General features: G+C 44.7%; 1 protein-coding gene across 1 annotated transcript in view; it reads left to right on the top strand.

Annotated features, from left to right (window-relative positions):
• MBD2 (methyl-CpG binding domain protein 2) overlaps positions 1 to 18,225 on the top strand; it is a 67,621-nt gene extending 49,396 nt beyond the window's left edge. The window contains exons 4-7 of the mRNA XM_015103759.3: positions 8,670 to 8,760; positions 10,047 to 10,224; positions 14,999 to 15,137; positions 17,753 to 18,225. Coding sequence (XP_014959245.3) covers positions 8,670 to 8,760; positions 10,047 to 10,224; positions 14,999 to 15,125 — 396 coding nt within the window. The 3' untranslated portion in view covers positions 15,126 to 15,137; positions 17,753 to 18,225. The remainder of the gene's footprint in view (positions 1 to 8,669; positions 8,761 to 10,046; positions 10,225 to 14,998; positions 15,138 to 17,752) is intronic.
• Positions 18,226 to 18,787: the final 562 nt, after the last annotated feature.

The raw sequence follows: 18,787 nt of genomic DNA, 5'->3' as shown, positions 1-18,787 counted from the left end.
AGCAGGGTGACAATATACAGCCTTGACGTACTCCTTTTCCTATTTGGAACCAGTCTGTTGTTCCATGCCCAGTTCTATCTGTTGCTTCCTGACCTGCATACAGATTTCCCAGGCTCCTCAGCCCATGAGATTTTCCATGCAAGAATAGTGGAGTGGATAGCCATTCCCCTCTCCAGAGGATCATCCTGATCCAGGGATCGAACCTGCATTTCCTAAGTGTGTCTGAATTATTAAAAATAACCACTGCTTATAGCCATCTTTTTATCAGGAAAGTGAAAGTGAAAGTGAGTCGCTCAGTCGTGTCCAACTCTTTGCGACCCCTGGACTGTAGCCCACCAAACTCCTCCGTCCATGGGATTCTCCAGGCAAGAATACTGGAGTGGGTTGCCATTTCCTTCTCCAGGGGATCTTCCCAACCCAGTGATCGAACCCAGGTCTCCCACATTGCAGGCAGACGCTTTAAGCTCTGTACCAAAGTGTGTTCAATTTCAGCTCTTTCGGTAAGAAGTGTTTCTCCCACTTCCACTTTATCTTGCTTGCCCCCTGGCTGTCTGGCAGTGACAGAAGGTGCTCTCAGCTCCAGGCCACTTAGTGCTCTTGTGATAAGGCCCAGGAGTCAAGAGCTGGGGCAGAGAATCCGGAAGTGGAGGCAGGAGCTGGCCGAGGCGATTTGTGTGCCAAGGGCGGGGTCTCCCTTCTGTTTTAGATGCGAGATCTGGGCCCCTGCCACTGCAGACCTTATGTTCTCCCGTTCCCTTTCTCTTTCTCTGGACCCCTGGTTCTCAGCCAAGCCTGATTTTATCCTCCCTGTCCCAACCACAAATACCCCGGGGAAATTTGGCAGCATCCAGAGACATTTTTTGCTGTCACAACTTGAGCAATGCTACTGGTATCTGGTGGGCGTAGACCATGGATGTCGCTAAACATCAAGAACCCAGAATTATCCAACCCCAAATGTCAGTAACGCCAAGATTGAGAAACTCCATTCTAGGCCACTGCTGCTGGCTTGAGGTTTTGTTTTCCCGCTTTTTGCTTCACTGCAGAACAGAAATGTAGTTTGTTTCCAGGTTTTCTCTGACCTTCTGTTCTTGAAACAAGCTCAGAGCCCTTTTGAAGTTTTTCTGTTTTTCTAAGGGCTCTGTTCTCATCACAACATGGAAATAGACGGGGTAAAAATAACAAGGAAATTACAGTTTCAGGAACAGCTTCCACGTTATCCGCTAGCCTTTAAATAGAACAAACTTCCCATCCGTCTTTAGATTCCGTCCTTCCCCATTGTGGTCTCGTCATTTGCCGGGTTTCCCCTCTTCCTGCCGTACAGCTGAACTGCTGAGTCACTAGCAGGCGGCCTCTACTCTGTCCAGATGAGGAGCCGCAGTGGGGAGGAGGAATCCTTGGGCTACTTTGATGAGAAGGGAGGGAAAGGTTCCTTCGTTATCGCGTAGATCCGGCCAAAGCGACTTTGCGTTGTCCTGCTTCTTTTAAGGTAGTCACAGAATGAGATTACACCCCGGCATTTCCCTAAGCACCCTCCGCAGCACAGGGGTCTCAGTCTCTGCTGGTCTTGCCTCCTTCCCACCCTGCTCGGAACTCACCACCCCTTCTGGCTTCACGGGCTCGTGGCCTGAGCACTCACTTCCTAGGGCTCCGCGCCTGCTCAGGGGCTCTGCTGTCATTGTGAGACCATCATCAGGGTTTCTGAACAAGACCCCTCTGATTCCATTTTGTCTGGAGCCCTGCACCCTGTGTAGCTGCTCCTGCTTTATACTAGAGTTCTCCCAGCTAGCCTTGGGCCGAGAGGGAGGCAGACGGGCTTGCATGAGAAAAGGAAAGGGGAAGGGTTTTATGATACTTAGAGTAGCAAGAAAGCTCCCCCGCTGAAACTCGGAGCCGGAAGAGCAGATCGGAAGAAAGGCCATGCCTCAGTCTTCATTTGTGAGTATGTGCCTTTCAGAGCCAACTCTCTGCTCCGTTTATATGTATTAATTCTAATGCATAGTAGGTGCTATGATGTGATCAGCAGTGTACTAGATGCCACGGGCAAAAACTAAGTAGTAAGCTGCTGTTTGCTGTCTAGAGGTTATCTTCAAGTGTTGATAAAACCTCCTCACTTAGTGTCCGTAACCATTTGAGATTGCTTTTATTGTCCCATTCCCTAGGGCAGAAAGCCAGAGCATATTGTGATAGTTGTCTGAGTTTATAAAGCTAGTGAGTGACATAGCATGGATTTGAATCAGGGTCAGTCTGACTCTGAAGGCCAATCCCAGTTCACTCAGCTTCTCAGAAGTTCATCCTTCCTGCCCTCCAGGCTGACTCTGAACTTGAGGTCGTGAGCATACATGGCAAGTCAGTTTCTTTTCATTGGTGAATTTTTTAAAAAACACCACACAGTGCTTTTCAAATGAAATCTCATGGTGGATGAAATGTATGTTTGATCTAGATGCTTTTCCATGTGTGTTTATGAGAAATCAATATTAGCATAAAAGTAACCGTATACAGTATTATAGAAAAAACTCAAGCCTTCCTTGCTATATGCTCCATAAAGCGCGCCATCTCTCCTGCTTCATGAAACGTCTGCTGACACTCCATGGTTAGTGTGACTTCTCAGAAAGTGCTTTCTTGGAGTAGAAATCTCACTCTTTAATTTCTATCCACCAAATTAAAAAAAAAGGGGGTGTTCAGATGTCATTGCTATCCGCAGTTAATTCCGAGAAGGCTAATTTGTAGAGGATATATTTTATACCGATTCTTCAGTTTTCATCATGTGAGCTGCTCCCACGTCTCTCTTGAGATTGTCATAAAAGTCTGTGCCAGCTTTAGCCTAAATGCATCACGCAGACGGGCTTCTTAATTCTGCGTGAAGAAGAGCGTGGTACTGGCACGGATCGCCTACAATGCACAGTTAACGCAGTATCACTTCGTAGGTAGATGGATTAAAAGCAGCCTGATAACTTTCTCAGCAGTTGCTGATTTTTGTCTGCCTTTGATTTCCTGACCAGAAGGGTCTCGGGCTTGTTAAACACAGAGGCATGCGTGTAAATACTCTCCTAGAGCTTTCACTTGTTGAGCAGAGGACTGTCTAATCACTGACCTGGCTTTTAATTCCAGCTGCACCCCTGACTAGTCATGCCCCTTTGATGAGTTACTGCCAGGGGGTACTGATAATGTCTTCTTTGAAACAGTGTAGGAAAGACTAATTGAATTCTGTATGTGGAGCCCTGAGCACAGTGCCAGGCTGAAGGGAAGGGCTCGATGGGTAAGCGGGAGTCATCCTCCTCCTCTTATTCCGCCAGGAGAATGTGCCTGGGCACAAACAGATCTTTGGGCGAGCCCTTTCTCTGCTTACCCCTGAACAGTTTGGAATACTCTTAAATATGCTTTGACACATCCTCCTGCAATGAAAAACAGAAAAGCGAGTGTCTGCCTCCAGTCTTCTGCGAGAAGGGGACAGCGTGATACGTCGTTTAATCATCTAGCATGTTGCATGCTGAGTCGCGCCTGTCGTGTCCGACTCTGTGCGACCCCATGGACAGCAGCCCACCAGGCTCCTCTGTCCAAGGGATTCTCTAGGCAAGAGTACTGGAGTGGGTTGCCATTGCCTCCTCTGTCTAGCAGAATTGGGAATAACTCGGAGATCTCGGTGATTGGGGTACACAGCCTCGTGTGTGCACTGCTGTGCTCTCAGCGCAGACCAGACCAGCCTTTCTCAGATCGAGATCCCCCACGTCCCTCAGAGGTACCTAAGACGCTTGTAGAATAACATAAAACCAGCTCTCCAACCCCAGACCTACTGAATGGAATCTTTAGGGCTGAGGTCTCAGAACATGCCTGTACAGTAAGCCACCCTGGTTATTCTTACGTGTAAAAATCATCTAGAAATACTGACCCACACTCTCTGTCTCACCTTGCCTTTGCTTAAGCTATTTCCTTGGCTTGGAGAAGTCTTTCCTCTTCTACAGAATTCTTAACACATTTTTTCAGAGCTGCCTCGTCCTAAAAGCCTTTCCAGATTCTCCCAAATTCAAGTTAATATTGTATCTTCATTATTGCGGTTAACACAGTCTCCCTTCTAGAGTTTTACTAGAAAACAGTTTCACCAAACAGTAAGCAGCTAGTGGGCAGTGATTGCCGGCTATCCTAATAACCATCCCCAGCAAAATGCTTTGTATCTAATGGGCACTAAAAGAACATCTGCTGAATTTGGATCGATTCTCTACTTACTTTTTCCTGGTAACCCATTCTGTTCTGACATCCTCCCAAGAGCACAGATTCCTTCAGAGTATGTATTATTAAGCTCAGGGTGGTGGAGGATGGTCTGAATAAACATGATCAGCCTTAGTTCCCAGCCCATCAGAACAGGGGTGGGTGGGTGTGTGTGGGGGGTATGTGTATGTGTGTGTAGTGATGAGTTGTTTGAGATCCCTGTGTCCTCCTCATTTTCATCTTGGATATCACTTGTAAGGGATTTGTCCAACATGCAGCCATTAAGAAAAGAAAATGGTGTAGTTGTATTCTGGGTTGATTGTCCTTTCAGGAAACAGATTTGATCATTTACCAAAGCAGCAGCTTTCACCATCCGCCATCACGCTTGTCCTCTGGGGCCCTTAGATAAAGTAGAGCAGTTGTTTCCAGCGATGTCATAGAGGTACTTCCTACAGTCATGTGGGACTTCCCCTGGTGGCTCAGATGGTAAAGCGTCTGTCTACAATGTGGGAGACCTGGGTTTGATCCCTGGGTCGGGAAGATTCCCTGGAGAAGGAAATGGCAACCCACTCCACTACTCTCGTCTAGAAAATCCCATGGATGGAGGAGCCTGGTACAGGCTACTGTCCACGGGGTCGCAAAGAGTCGGACATGACTGAGCGACTTCACTTACTTACAGTCATATGAGGGGCAAAGGTGTGGAGATGAACTCCACTTTCTAGTAAGATGGTTTCTTCAAAGCTGGACTGTCCCTGTCAGTGACATTTTAGATACTTTTTTGGTTTTGTGTGACTGTTAATCCTGTCCTATGCTTCTCCATCAACTGGTTGGCTGGATTGGGCGTTGACCAGACCATTGGCCCTAGAAAGTACATGTGGGAGCTCTCCAGTTCTCTTCTCTACTGCAGGGTGATATCAGAGGAGGGCCTGATCAGCGGGGAGTAGGGAGGGATGTACTAACTTAGAGTGAGAGCACATTAAAGAGTTTCTCCAAGTATTAGATCACTGATCCCTAAGTTACGTTGATTATTTGACCTCATACCAGGCAGCAAGGTGAAGCTGAGAAAATCATGGGATGTGGCTGGTGAAATCAGATTTCGTCGGCTCGGTTAGGATTTATGAAAGTAACAGCGTTCATGAAAGTATGGTGCACAAGACAACTGTCCTGGACGGAGGACTCCTTTCAAATGTAGGGAGCCTCGTCTTTTCCATATTTCTGTCTCAATGTCCAATGTTAATGCAATAGGAAGAACTCCAGATGCCCACAGTTAGTCGCCTAGTAATCCCACGGAATACATAAACAAGGAGGTCTGAGAGCCTAATGTCAGGCAGAGGAAGACCCCCCCTTTCCCTGAACCCCTCCAGTACATTCACGGCTCCAAAGTGACCAGTCAGGAAAGGTCACTGCATTTGGTGAGAGGAGCTGACTAACCTTTAGAGTAAATGTAATGGAAATCCATGGAATAGGGGGTAGGATAATAAAGTTGAAATGGGCCTGGGAGAACGGAGATAGTACAAACTGATCGGCTTTGACCAGTTTGCTTGGAAAAACAAAGAAAATGCCAATTATATCAGCTGGATAAAGTTTGTATTTATGGGAAAAAAAGATAAAGTACAGTTCCAGCACCCCCAAGGAATCCCCTTGTGCTGACCCCTTGCAGTGGTATCTTCCCTCCACCCCTGACTTCTGGCAACCACCCTTATAGTTTTCTTCTTTTTCATACAAATTCATTCCTACAGTATGTAAAAGACTGGCTTCCTTCACTTGGCATAATGCCCGCTTGATATAAGTTCTATACATATTTTAAAGTGCGAAGAACCCCTTCTTTCCAGAACAGAGCAAATAGGGACCTGAGAAGATGGGTGTGGAGAAGGTGGGTTACATGAACAGACGCGCAGCTCCCCTGGCTGGGCACGTTAGCGCTGAATGCCAGGCGGGGAGGATGGGGAGGAGGGCAGTGGCGACCTCGGCCGTTAAATGTTTTCTTGTCTCAAACTAACCTCGTTTCCTGCTCTGACCTTTCCCACCTCCCAGGGAGTAGGGGATGGAAGAAAGACACACACATATACACACTTACACATTCAGAAATACATGTGCCTCCGTTTTCATTTACAGAGAGGTCATCAGCCTGTCAGGTTCAACTTCAGATTTTGTTGAGGGCTGTCTGATGGTACCAGGACTTGTAATCTAGAGCTGAATACTTGTTTCTCAAGCCAATATTTATTTTGCAAAGTATTTCATTCTAAATTTGTGTTTTCCATTATAGAAGGTAAAAAATTTAACTTTTGATATCTAGAATTGGGATTTTTTAGATATAATTTATTAGTAATCATCTCTGTATGTAGTTTTCATAATGTTTTTGGTAGTGTTGATTTATTTTACAAACTAAGTTATATATAAAATTTTTAAATTATAATTTATATAATTATAAAATTATATAATCTAAAACACTAATCTCATATTCACTGACTCCTCTCTTCACTTTTTCATTAGGAATTAACTGCATTTTAATTTTTGTTGGCTTTTTTTCCCCTATAGTTGTGATATTCAAAGCATAGGTGACTGTGATTTCCCCAGAAAAGCAGGCAGACTTTCCTAGGACATTCATCATGTTCCTTGGCTATTACTTAGAAGAACTAACTACTTCTTCCTCATGATGGTTCATGGTTAATGTATTCATGTCCTCATACGTGTTGACTACATATTCTGCTGCTGATACAGTTTATATGGAGGTATATGGAGATGTTAGCATATACTAAAGGTCTTAAAAGGACAGTAAAGAAGTTACTCTTGGTGCTAGCCCTGTGGTTATTATATAATCTAAGCTATTACTGTTCTGTCATAAATAGAATTATTTTACTGTATCTTTTCATTTGTCCGGAAAGATGTTATTTGACGCTTGTCGTGTATTCAGAAGTTAGAACATAAGCTTGGAAGCCCTCAGAGTGCTCAAAAATCTGTTAAAAGTAAACAGTAAACCTTATGCCTACTGTGTGATAGGTGTTTGTATATATTGCTTTATTTAATCTCCACAGTCATGTTCACAGAGGACATTGAACATCTGAGGTTATAGAACTTGTCCAAGGTCATGTCTATAGCTGGGGTTTCAACTTGGGTGCATGTGTCCCTCAGGATCCTGATTCTGAGTCCGTTTATTCCTACATCAGTCATTCACACAAATATTTTTTCAATATTTACTATATGACAGGCCCCTGGGTATCCAGGATTAAAGACAGATTTATCAAATTTCTAAGGAATTCTTTTGTCTGCTTTTTGGACTGCAGTAAATATGAAACAGAGTAGAAAAGAGATGAGGCTTGAGGACAAAGACACTCTCTATCTTATCTACTGTTGCGTTCACGGGCCAAGCACCGCACATCGTAGGAGCTCAGTAAATACATTCATGTGGATGAATGACATTAATGACAAGTAATACCCAGCTGGGCTTTCCCAGTAAAGAGTTCGTCTGCCAATTCAGGAGACATAAGAGACATAAGTTCTATCCCTGGGTTGGGAAGATTCCCTGGAGAAGGGCATGGCAACCCTCTCCAGTATTCTTGCCTAGAGAGACCCATGGACAGAGGAGCCTGGCAAGCTACAGTCCATAGGGTTGCAAAGCGAAGGACACAGCTGAAGCAATTTAGCAAGCACGCACACAGTAGCCGACTAGGAGAGAGAATTAAGCGTAGAAAGGATTTAAAATCAGGCAGCAGAACTGTCCTGGACTGTTCAGTGTATGAATAAGCAGTTGCATATCTCGCTAGACCCATGGGGTAGGGAAGAGTCTTCAGCGTGCTCACTGATGCTGGAATGATGCCCTGGGGCCACCTAGTGACTGAGGAGACCCAGGCTCTGTACCACGGAAAGAGAGGCACTCAGGAATGTGGCATCCTGTTTAAAAAGCAGGGAAGTATGCAAAACATTTTAGAAAAGTTTCCTTAAAAAATGGCATTTGTTCCCCTTAAAGTAGGCCAAAGGGCTAAACTTCTGTGTCTTAGAAAAATCACATAGGTGGAGAAATTCTTTCCCTAATGCTCTTGGATAAGGAGGTATTACATAATACAGTTTTTCCTTTTCCTGATAAATTGTAACATTAAATTTTCATGCCAGATGAAACTTTGAAGAACTCAAGTTAATACTCTTTGGAAGATACCTTATATCTTCCAAAGGACTGTTATCTACTTAGGACTGTATCTCGTGCATAGCACATAACAATCTACCAGGTGTAACGAGTGAATAGTCTGCCTAGAATGACAAAGCAAAGGTTTTTGAGTCATATAACTTGAAAGAATTATGATGCGTTGAAGTCATGTTTGAAGTATCATTTAGCTTTTTGTAAGGGGAAAAAAAAAATGGGGACGTTAGGGAACTACTGATACGATTTCAATTTCATTATTCAGCAGCATCGATGCGCTACTTTCTTGCCCCGAGAATGTATCTATTAACAGTGATGTTTTGCCTTACAGCTTTTCTGGGAGAAGAGGCTACAAGGACTTAGTGCATCAGATGTAACAGAACAAATTATAAAAACCATGGAACTCCCTAAAGGTCTTCAAGGTATTCTCCGAGTTCAGTTGAGCAGTCCCTGCTGTGTGCCAGGCTCTGTGTCGGAGGCAGTGGAGGCAGATGTGATGAGGGTCGCAGGTCTTTGCTGTGGGGACCGTTTGCCTCACTGGGTGATGCTCCCCTTGGGTTTTAGTAAACCCAGAGGCAGTGTGCCTGAAACGCTTTGTAGGTTGCAGAACGCTTCTGGGCGGTGTCTTACCTAAGTATTTTTTTCTGCGTGTACCTTTTGGCTTGAGGTTAGTTAGGCTCGTCATGTAAATTAATCCATGTTACATGTTTAGACCCAAATGCAGCCTAAGTGGCAGACCGTCCCCAGCTTCCTGCTCGAAGCCGCACCGGGCCCCAGCACTTGCTTTTTTCTCCCTTCCTCGTATCAAAAGAACAGCCAGCATCTCTAATCCTGTCTCTCCCTCTGCGACCTGCTGCTGCAAGCCTCAGATGCCCATGGGTCCAGTAACAGGAGCGAGCGGGGTCCTGGGTGGAGAGCTCAGCTGCTGGCCTGCCTCGTGGTGTCACACGCTCACTCCAAGTTTTAGAGAAGCATTAGTTTTCGAGTGTTACAACTTTGGCTTCCGAATCTTGATACATTGCGGGTTGCTCAAAAATCCTCATAATTCATGGTTAGAGTAGTGTCTCATCCCTCTGTGCTCTTGGAAATTATTGCTTTAACTGGTCTAACACGTTTAGGATTATAAGCAGTGCACTTAAATGTAGCCGTGGTTCCAGTCTCCTAATGTGCAGTCAGGATGTACAGTGATTAATCCTATTCATGTGGATATTTTGTCAGTTGAAAAGCTGTTAAAGGTGTAGGTACAGCCTACTTGCATTGGCTTTTCCTTTGAAATCCCTGCACAAGAAAGAAGTGTTGAGACATGGCAAGCTACAGGGGAAACGATTCCAGGACCCTAGGGACACATTAATAGGGATATTTGAATGTAAGATGACTTTAGAAGGGACTTAGATCATTAAAAATAATTGACCTTGCATGAGGAAATGTAGCCAACTTTTTAAGAAGTTTAATACCTTGGAAATGTATTTTTAAATTCTGATAAAGTTTTATTAAAATACTCAAGTATTGGGTTACTGTTTCCTTAATGGTAATTCTTTATTGTTGATAACTGAGTAAATGTGCTGTTACCTTTTGCTGCTTTGGTTTGTGTCAGTTTTAAATAGCTGATCTCAGATGAATATAAAGATAATCAGTTGTTTTAGGCTCCACAAGGTTTGCTCAGCGCAGCTAGAAACATCCTGGAACTGATGCGTGTTTCTAATTGCAGGAGTTGGTCCGGGTAGTAACGATGAGACCCTTTTATCTGCTGTCGCCAGTGCTTTGCACACAAGCTCTGCACCCATCACAGGGCAAGTCTCTGCTGCTGTGGAAAAGAACCCCGCTGTGTGGCTGAACACATCTCAACCCCTCTGCAAGGCTTTCATTGTCACAGATGAAGACATTAGGTGAGAGCAGAGCATGCCTTCAAAAAACTTGTCTTTTACACTTGATGCTTTGTTTATTGCTTGTTAGGTTCAGTGACACGTCCTAGTGAGTGATGAACCTTCTTTACAAAGCTGGTGTAAAACAGATGCTATAGGATGTTTAAAACAAATGCATGCTTGAAAAAAGTAGCATTGTATAAGGTGTATCATCCTGATCATCCCCGAAGGACGGAGCAGTCATACTCTCTCCACATGGTTTTTGCGGTCTCTCATGCAATCAGGGGTTCTGCCTTTCTGCTCTGAAGAGTCCGTGCATTCAGTTACGCCTGTTCTGATTGCTGTCTGCAGTAGCAGATCATTGCTGTGCTGCTTTGAGTTCAGTTGTGTTTTCAGAATTCAATTTACTTACCTTGATTTTATTGATCTCACATAAACTCAGTTTAGAGATTTGTTTATCTCTACTTAACTTTGTTTCAAGTAAAGGTTTACGGTGGCTCTGAAGAGACACGCACACACATGCATAGTGAGGCACACATTACATACATCGAGTGAAGCCAGATGAGAAGCAAACGAGAGGAAAGACAAAGAAAAAGGTAAAGCTATTATGTAGAACAGAGCCGAGAATGAGAAGCAGACGCAAGCTTCATCCATTAACATCTTTTACTCTTTCTGCTGCTGGGCCACAAATTAGGTTTATAGCAGCAGATTATGAAGGGAAACCGTATCTCTCAGATAATGCCCAAGGAGTATAAGCAAGCCATTGCTCAGGAGAAACAAAACTATTCCAGATACTAAAACCACAAAGAAATTCTTACATGGGATTTATGGATTTCAGTATTATTCTTTAGAATGATTGTATTGTGGTGGTGGTGTAGTCGCTAAGTTGTGTCCAGCTCTTGTGACCCCATGGACTGTAGCTGGCCAGGCTCCTCTGTCCATGGGATTCTCCAGGCAAGAATACTGGAGTGGGTTACCACGTCCTTCTCCAGGGGATCATTCCAACCCCGGGATCAAACCCATGTCCCCTGCATTGCAGGCTGTCTCCTGCGCTGCAAGTGGGTCTCTACCACGGTGCCAGAATGACTGTGTACTAAACTGTATTTCCTTAAAGAATAGGAGAGGATGTATACTTCATTATTTCTGTCCTCTGAATGTAAACCCAAAGCTTTACTATTCTTAGACCAAGCCAGCAGATGACACTTTTGAATTGAAAAAGATATGTATTACATTTCTTTTTTTGTTTTTTGTTTTTTTTTCTAATTCCATGAAAGTTGGTATGAGACTGTTTGTTAAATGCCTGCGTCTAGCCAGGTTTATAATTGGAAAGCCTTTCCTGGATTTTAAAGTAGTTCCTTTTGCAAAGATGTAGAGCGGTTTACAGTTGCATTCGGATGCCTTGATGATGTAGAATTTATGATCAGTGTTATTATTATTTTTAAGTGTGAAATCAAGGAAAGGATTCAGCTTGCTCTTTGGACTGTTCCTACCCTTGAGGAAGGAAATTACTCAGAAGGCTAGCTCCCCTCTTCCTGGAATGAGTACCCAGTTCATCAGCCCGGGTCCTGCTAGGTCCCTGTGGGTGTTGACTGAGGTCCTCTGATGACAGGGGCCCATGGGGACATATTGGGGCTGTGTTAGAATCCTGCTTACCACATCCGGCAGAGGCTTTTCCCTGTTTTCATAAATGTGGGAAGCCTCTCTCAAGACAAGAGATGCGGTGGCCCGTGTCAGATTTTCGGGTATACTTCTCCAGCCAAGCCAGATCTGGATGCTTTTCTTTTAGGGTAAACTCATCTGACGGATTGTCCATTTGATCGCATTGTCATAACAGAAATCATCAAGCCAAACATTTCTTCTCCAGTTAGTACATATTCAAAATAAACGGCCGCAGATGGAATCATCACCTTTTCTCCAGTTGTGTCTCCAGTAATGTGTTTGTGTTAAACCTTCAACTAAGGATCTCAACATTGAGCACATTTTTTTTTTTTTCAGCCACCGTGATAGCTATTTTCCTTCACGGGCGTATTTGTTTTCTGATACCCAGTGATAAGTTCTCACAAACCTCGCCGTTTAAAGCAATAGCTGTTTGTAGCTCTCAGTTCTGTAGGTCGGAAGTCCGGGCGGCCATGACTGGACTCCCTGCCCCGGGTCTTACACAGCTGAAATCTGAGTGTCTGTAGAACTGTGTGGCCTTCTGGAGCCTGGGCTCCTCCTAAGCTTGTTGCAGAGTTCGTGTCTTTCTAGTGGGGATGAAGCCCCTCTTCCCTTGTTGGCTGTGGGATCGGGCTGTTCTCAGTCGCAGTTTGAACCTGCCAGCAGCTCCTTGCCCCGTGGCTCCCTTCACATTCCCTCTCCTGCTGCTTTCTAGAAGGGCCCAGCCCCTTTTAAAGCCTCTTCTTTCTTATTAGGTCAGGCCCTCTATGATAATCTCTTTCAGTTAACTCAGGGTCAGTTATTAGTAACCTGATCATAGAATGACATCCCATCACGTGTTCCTGAGTCCTTCCTGCCATTAAGGGGAGAGAATTCTGCCTGGGATGTGACCAAGGGCCCATGGGGACATCCTGGGGCTGTGTTAGAATGCTGCTTGCCACATCCGGCAGAGGCTTTACTTTCGGTTTTCATAAATGTGGGAAGCAGCGCTCAAGACAGCAGAGGAGCGGTGGCCAGTGTCAGAGTTTCAGATACGCTTCTCCAGCCAAAAGCGCTGTTCCTCCCATTTCCTTCGTCTTCCTGATGGGGCGACGCTAGGGGAGCTGTGCAGACACTCTGTTATGAGGCATGAGAGACTGCCCATGACCATTTAGCATAAGCCTGGAGTTACTGAGCCAGACGTAAGACTAACTGTAAGAAATAAACATCCTGTTTTTCATGACTCTGCTCCACTGTGTGAAAATCTGTTCAACTCCAGGGACTTCCTTGGCAATGCAGTGGTTATGTCTTCACCTTCCAACGCAAGGAGTGCGGGTTTGATCCCTAGTCCAAGAGCTGAGATCCCACATGCCTCAGGGCCAAAACATAGGACAGAAACAGTATTGTAACACTTGCAATAAAGACTTTAAAAACGAAAGTGGTAGATGCTCAATTGTGTCCAACTCTTCGCGACCCCATGGACTATAACTGGTCAGGCTCCTCTGTCCATGTAATTTTCCAGGTAAGAATCCTGGAGTGGGTACCTGTTCCCTTCTCCAGGGCATCTTCCCAACCCAGGGATCGAATATGAGTCTCTTGCATTGTAGGCAGATTCTTTACCATCTGAGCCACCAGGGATCAAAACATCTCTAAAAAAGAAAAAAAAAATCTGTTCAGCTCTAGTTTCTGTGAATATGATCGAGGCTACAGAGCCTGACTCAGTGGCTGCTCCCCTCTTTTCAAAAATTCATTAAAAAGGTGGAAGTCTAAACCTTTATCTCTTTGTGATGTTTTTATGGTTTGGTAAAAATGACATCTAAAGTTTTTGTGGTTACACAACATATGTTAATTTCGCTTACCTTGGACATAGACTAATGAGATAAAGAGAAGTGGGGACTAGACTGTAGCAAACGTGACTTCACAGCTGGTTGAGGACCCAAGGGGCGAATGCCCAGGGCATCTTAGTGGAGTCTTCTGGAACATCGCCCCTCTGGCCTTCTGCTTGCCCCGGTTTGGGGCAGTGCCGTGGTTTGTCTTCTTCAACGATGGATGGAGAAACTGGTGCTTCTTCCTTCAGCAGAGCCCTCAGGATCCCTCGCTGCATCTCTTCCTCGTCCCGGGGCTGCTCCCCCTCCAGTCTGTATCCATCCCAGCACCTTTCCTGCGGCCTCTGGAGGCGGCTCGTCCTGTTTGTAGTCAAGGCTCGCCCTCCCACCTGGGCCTTCGCCTCTGTTCCTTTCTTGCTTCTTTTCTAAGCCTTTTACTTCCACCGTTGTCCCTTCTCTCCTGTTTCTTCAACCATTGCCTCCCCACTGGGTCTGGAGGCGAATTTGTATTTGCCGTCTTGGTTTGCTGGAACTGTTTTAGGAATCTCTCTCTTGCCCTGTCAGGGAGCTGTTCTCCATTTTTTTTCCTGCTTTTTAAGGATGACATGTGGTACCAGTGGTGCACTCCATTTTTCATGTCACGGTTCTGCCTCTTTTGTGTGACTTGGTGTTTTTAACTCACTTTGGAGGTTCCTTGAGAGTCCCCAGGACCCAGAGAACCTTGCATGTTCTTCACTTACTCGGCTCAGCTCAGCTCAAGGGTCCGCTCCTCCTCTGCCCTCCGTGTGCAGGGTCGTGTGCTCTTGGCTCCGTCGTGATGGCCCGCGGTCAGCAGGCTGCGGACCCTGGGGAGAGCTCCGACTCCCCTTCCCGATGCTGCCAGAGGCGGCGGCTGAACCGGCCCATCTCACCTCCACCTCCTCTGTCCTTCTCGGTGCTTCACCCAGCACATCGCTTTTCTTTCCTATTTTCCGATATCACTTCCCACTTTTATTTCACATTATCCCTTATAGGAATAACCCTGAACCTTCATGTACTTGAAGTTTTTGAAGTTGAAGAAAAGGTCCCTGAAATAAACCTCCTCCTGCCGGAATTCTCTATGAGATGAGGGTTTCCCTGCCTGTCCGAATGTCCCCCTTTTGGGGCAAAGCTCATCTTCCATGAGACCGGGTTTTTGTGAGGGTTAGAGGTCGCTTTTGCACAGTCTAAGGAGAAGGAAGTGTGTGTTCCTGAGGAATTTTCCTGACTTTGGAGTAAAGATAAACCACGTCGTCGGCAGCATCGTTGTTCCAACACCGGCCAAATTGTTGGTGTCTTTTTACTCTGTTTTTACAAAGGAAACAGGAAGAGCGAGTTCAGCAAGTACGTAAGAAATTGGAGGAGGCACTGATGGCAGACATCTTGTCGCGAGCTGCTGACGCGGAGGCCATGGACCTCGAAATGGACAGTGGAGATGACGCCTAAGATTGGCATCAGGTAAAGCAGCGCCAGGACGCCTGGAAACTCAGGGCTTTTATTCCCTTGCTCATGCCCTTGCAGCCAGCTTCAGCGGCGCCTGCGAAGCCTTCTGCACCGCGCACCCTATGTGCGTGCCGTTGTTGGGCCCCCTTTGTGTTTAAGGACCATAGCAGAGTGCATCCTTTTCTTCTCATGATGTGAAAATGTTCACACCCCTGTGGCTGCTGGCGAGGGATCTGGGCTCCAAGGTGTCACTGGAGCAAAGCGGAGGAGGGAGGAAAGGACTCTGCCAGGGAGAGAGGCGTGGCAGGAGGCAAGGCAGCCGTCGCCTCCGCCACGGTCTCTTTCTGGGGTAAAGGGGTCTGTTGTCACCTACATAAAAGTATGGTCACAGAGTAGGCAAAAACCCCTCCCTTTCCCCTCCTTTTCTGCTCTCTCTAGCACAGACTTGATGCAGGGAGACCAAGGTAGGAGTCTGCTGCAGCTTAGCAAGAGGTGACAGTGGCTTCATGAGGGTCTTGGTGTCGTGGATGCAGAGAGAAATGGAAAACCCAGCCTGAGATTTATTTTGCGGTAGAATCGATTTGACCGGGTGGCTGACTGATAGGAGGGTGGGAGAGTGGGAAAGATGACTGAGCCCAGGTCTTATACGGGAGCCCGCTGGGTGGGTGGGAAGGGGTCCTGTCTGGTACAGGGGCAGACAGGAGGTGTCACATGCTGGGAGGAGGAGTTCCTGCTTCACTCAGTCTTGCCTTCCCATCAGTGCTTTTGTCTTAATTCAGAGTGGCTTATGCCACAGTGGCACAGAAATCAGGTAATAATTACAGCTTTTTACATTAACATGGTCAGTGGCAGCAGCAACCTCTGGCCGCACAGTCTCCTGACCATGCAGAACCATTTAAATCCAGTTTGGTGCTATTTTAAGTAGCTTTCTTTTGGTTTCCATATCGAGGACAGGAAGATGCTGTGTTGACGCTGAATCTTGTCTGCCGTTCCAACACGGGTGTGTTTTCTGGACTGTGATGAGCACACTTCACATGTGTAAAGTCTCTCAGGGGGTCTGAAAGTGTATTTTTTTGGTCCAAAGACTTCAGCGCAGTGCGGAAATCTGAGAACCGATTCTAAGAAAGCCCTCTTCTTCAGAGCTTTTAATTGTTTTCCAGACTTTTCCCCTAAAACAGTGTAGGAAAATCAAGGGTCCTGTCGTTGAGGTCTTACTAGACCTTTGCCTGCTTTGCAGACTCCTTTGCAGGTCGACGTCAAGGCAGCCCCTGGTTCATGCAAGCGACCTTGTGTTATAGGGACTAGGTGCTTGGCTCACATAAAGGCCAGCATCGCTCATTGCTTGGCACAAAGGTGGTTAACGTGGAAAACAAACTAATTAACGAGTGATTAAAGTGTTAATATATATCTAAAAAGTAGCCAACACTTCGGCATGTTGGGTAGGGAGAAATTGGTATTATATATATCGTATATTAAACTTGAGAATGGCATTATTAGACCAGGCCATTAGACTTTTGGGTTATAGAACATTTAGAAGAACATCTTAATTATGAAAACTAAATTTACCTAAATCACTAATTTAGCCCCACATATACCTACAGTGTTCAATAAACCAGAGCATGGCCACATGACTTAATTAGGGGTTCATAATTAACTGTGGAATAGGTAGGACTTAGCTTGACTAAAGGTAGGGCATGGCCAAGTTCGCAGTTCTGTTTAGGTATGTTCATTGGATTATGACAGGGCTGGTCTTTCTAATGGTCCTTCTTAGCAGGATGAACCTTTATTTGTTTTACACCCACATACAAAGTCCATGGGTCACAAGAGTTGGACACAGCTTGTGACTACACCACCACTACCACACACGTGCACACGCATGCACACACACACATACGCACACACGCGCACACACTGGCACACACAGCATGCATACGCACACATGCACACATATGCACACACTCATGCACGCATGCACACGCAACCCCCCTCAATAACAGGTTGAGGTTTGGTGTGTTACTTAAGATTTTACACTCAAGAAGAGGGCCCAGGTTGCTGAACATTTTAGGAGTGATTGCAAGAAGATAACTATAAAAACAAAAAGTGTTAAGATTTAAAGCTACAATTGAGTATCAAAGACATAAATAATTGAATTGACAATTGTACAATATAATTCATCCAAGTTAAGCAGTAATAAGACTTCACTGTGTTTCTACCTATAAATTCTCTGAAGTAAAATAAATTATGGTGAAATAAATCATTGTTAGTAGAAATCTTCCTAAATTTTCTCAATATGTTTGGATTTGGCTATATCTATGATTTTTTTTTTCATTTGTTTGCCCTGTGATTTCCCATTTTATGCTGATTTACTTAATGATAGAAAACGTTTTCATAAGCAAAGGGGTGGGGTCCATATGATTTCTTTGAAAATGAAGATTCTTTCAGAATTAAAAACATTGAAACAATTAAAAAAGCTGTTGAGTCCTTTTTATGTACAAAGTGCTGTAACTAAATGCTGTCAAGGCTTTAAAAATCCTTTTCTACATGAAATCTGGTCTCTCACTGCTTTCCAAGTTTTGCTGACCTCACCTGTGAAATCATTGAATTACTTAAGTCTGTTTGTTTTCTTGCAGGTAACTTTCGACCGACTTTCCCCGAAGAGCAAACTCCTAGAATTGACCAAAAACGTTTCCACTGGGTTTTGCCTGTAAGAAAAAAATGTACCTGAGCACATAGAGCTTTTTAATAGCACTAACCAATGCCTTTTTAGATGTATTTTTGATGTATATATCTATTATTCAAAAATGATGTTTATTTTGAGTCCCAGGACTTAAAATTAGTCTTTTTGTAATATCAAGCAGGACCCTTAAAATGAAGCTGAGCTTTTGATGCCAGGTGCAATCTGCTGGAAATGTAGCACTTCCATGAAATACTTGTCCCCCCCCAATTTTCATATGAACAGATCAGGAGTACCAAATAAATTTCACAACGAGCGCTTATGGTGACTTCACTGTATATAAACAGATTTTTATACTTTATTGAAAGAGGACACCTGTACATTCTTCCGTCATCACTGTAAAGACAAATAAATGATTATATTCACAGACTGATTGGAATTCTTTCTGTTAAGGAGCACACACCATGCATAGTCCCTTCTTAGGATTTCTGATACACATTCAGCCGTCTTCCCTGGGCCTTAGGTTTGAAATGAAGGTGGTGGGAAATAGTTCATACATTTGCAATATGCCTCTGGATATCATGAGAATTGTGCTCAGAATTCTCAGTTGTCATGTAGTATGGGTAATTTTTATTTTCCCTTGCCTGTAACAAGTACTTTTGTTACTTCTATAAAAATAAGGCATTTTCTTCCCTCGGGCATGAGTTAGGTACACACGTGCCCTTCAGATGTTACTGGAAGTCCGTGACTGTTTTTTGAGAACATTTTGTATTTTTGAGTGTCTACTGGCTTACAGAGTTAACAGGTGCAGGTGAGACCCTTTGCCACAGAGAGAGGCAGCATTCTGGGCAGACTCGCTAAATGAACCAGAGTGTACCGCTTTGCTAGTTACTACCCAGCCTCTAAAGTCTTGATTTTTTTTTTTTCCTGTTGAAACTCACAAGCATTAACTTATTACTTCTTAAATTCCTTGATATCTAATTGCTCAAAC

The sequence above is a fragment of the Ovis aries genome, chromosome 23 (genome assembly GCF_016772045.2).
Source record: "Ovis aries strain OAR_USU_Benz2616 breed Rambouillet chromosome 23, ARS-UI_Ramb_v3.0, whole genome shotgun sequence".
In the NCBI taxonomy this organism is placed as follows: Eukaryota; Metazoa; Chordata; class Mammalia; order Artiodactyla; family Bovidae; genus Ovis; species Ovis aries.
Note: the sequence above shows the minus strand (reverse complement) of the source record. Positions and strands in the feature narration are given on the sequence as shown.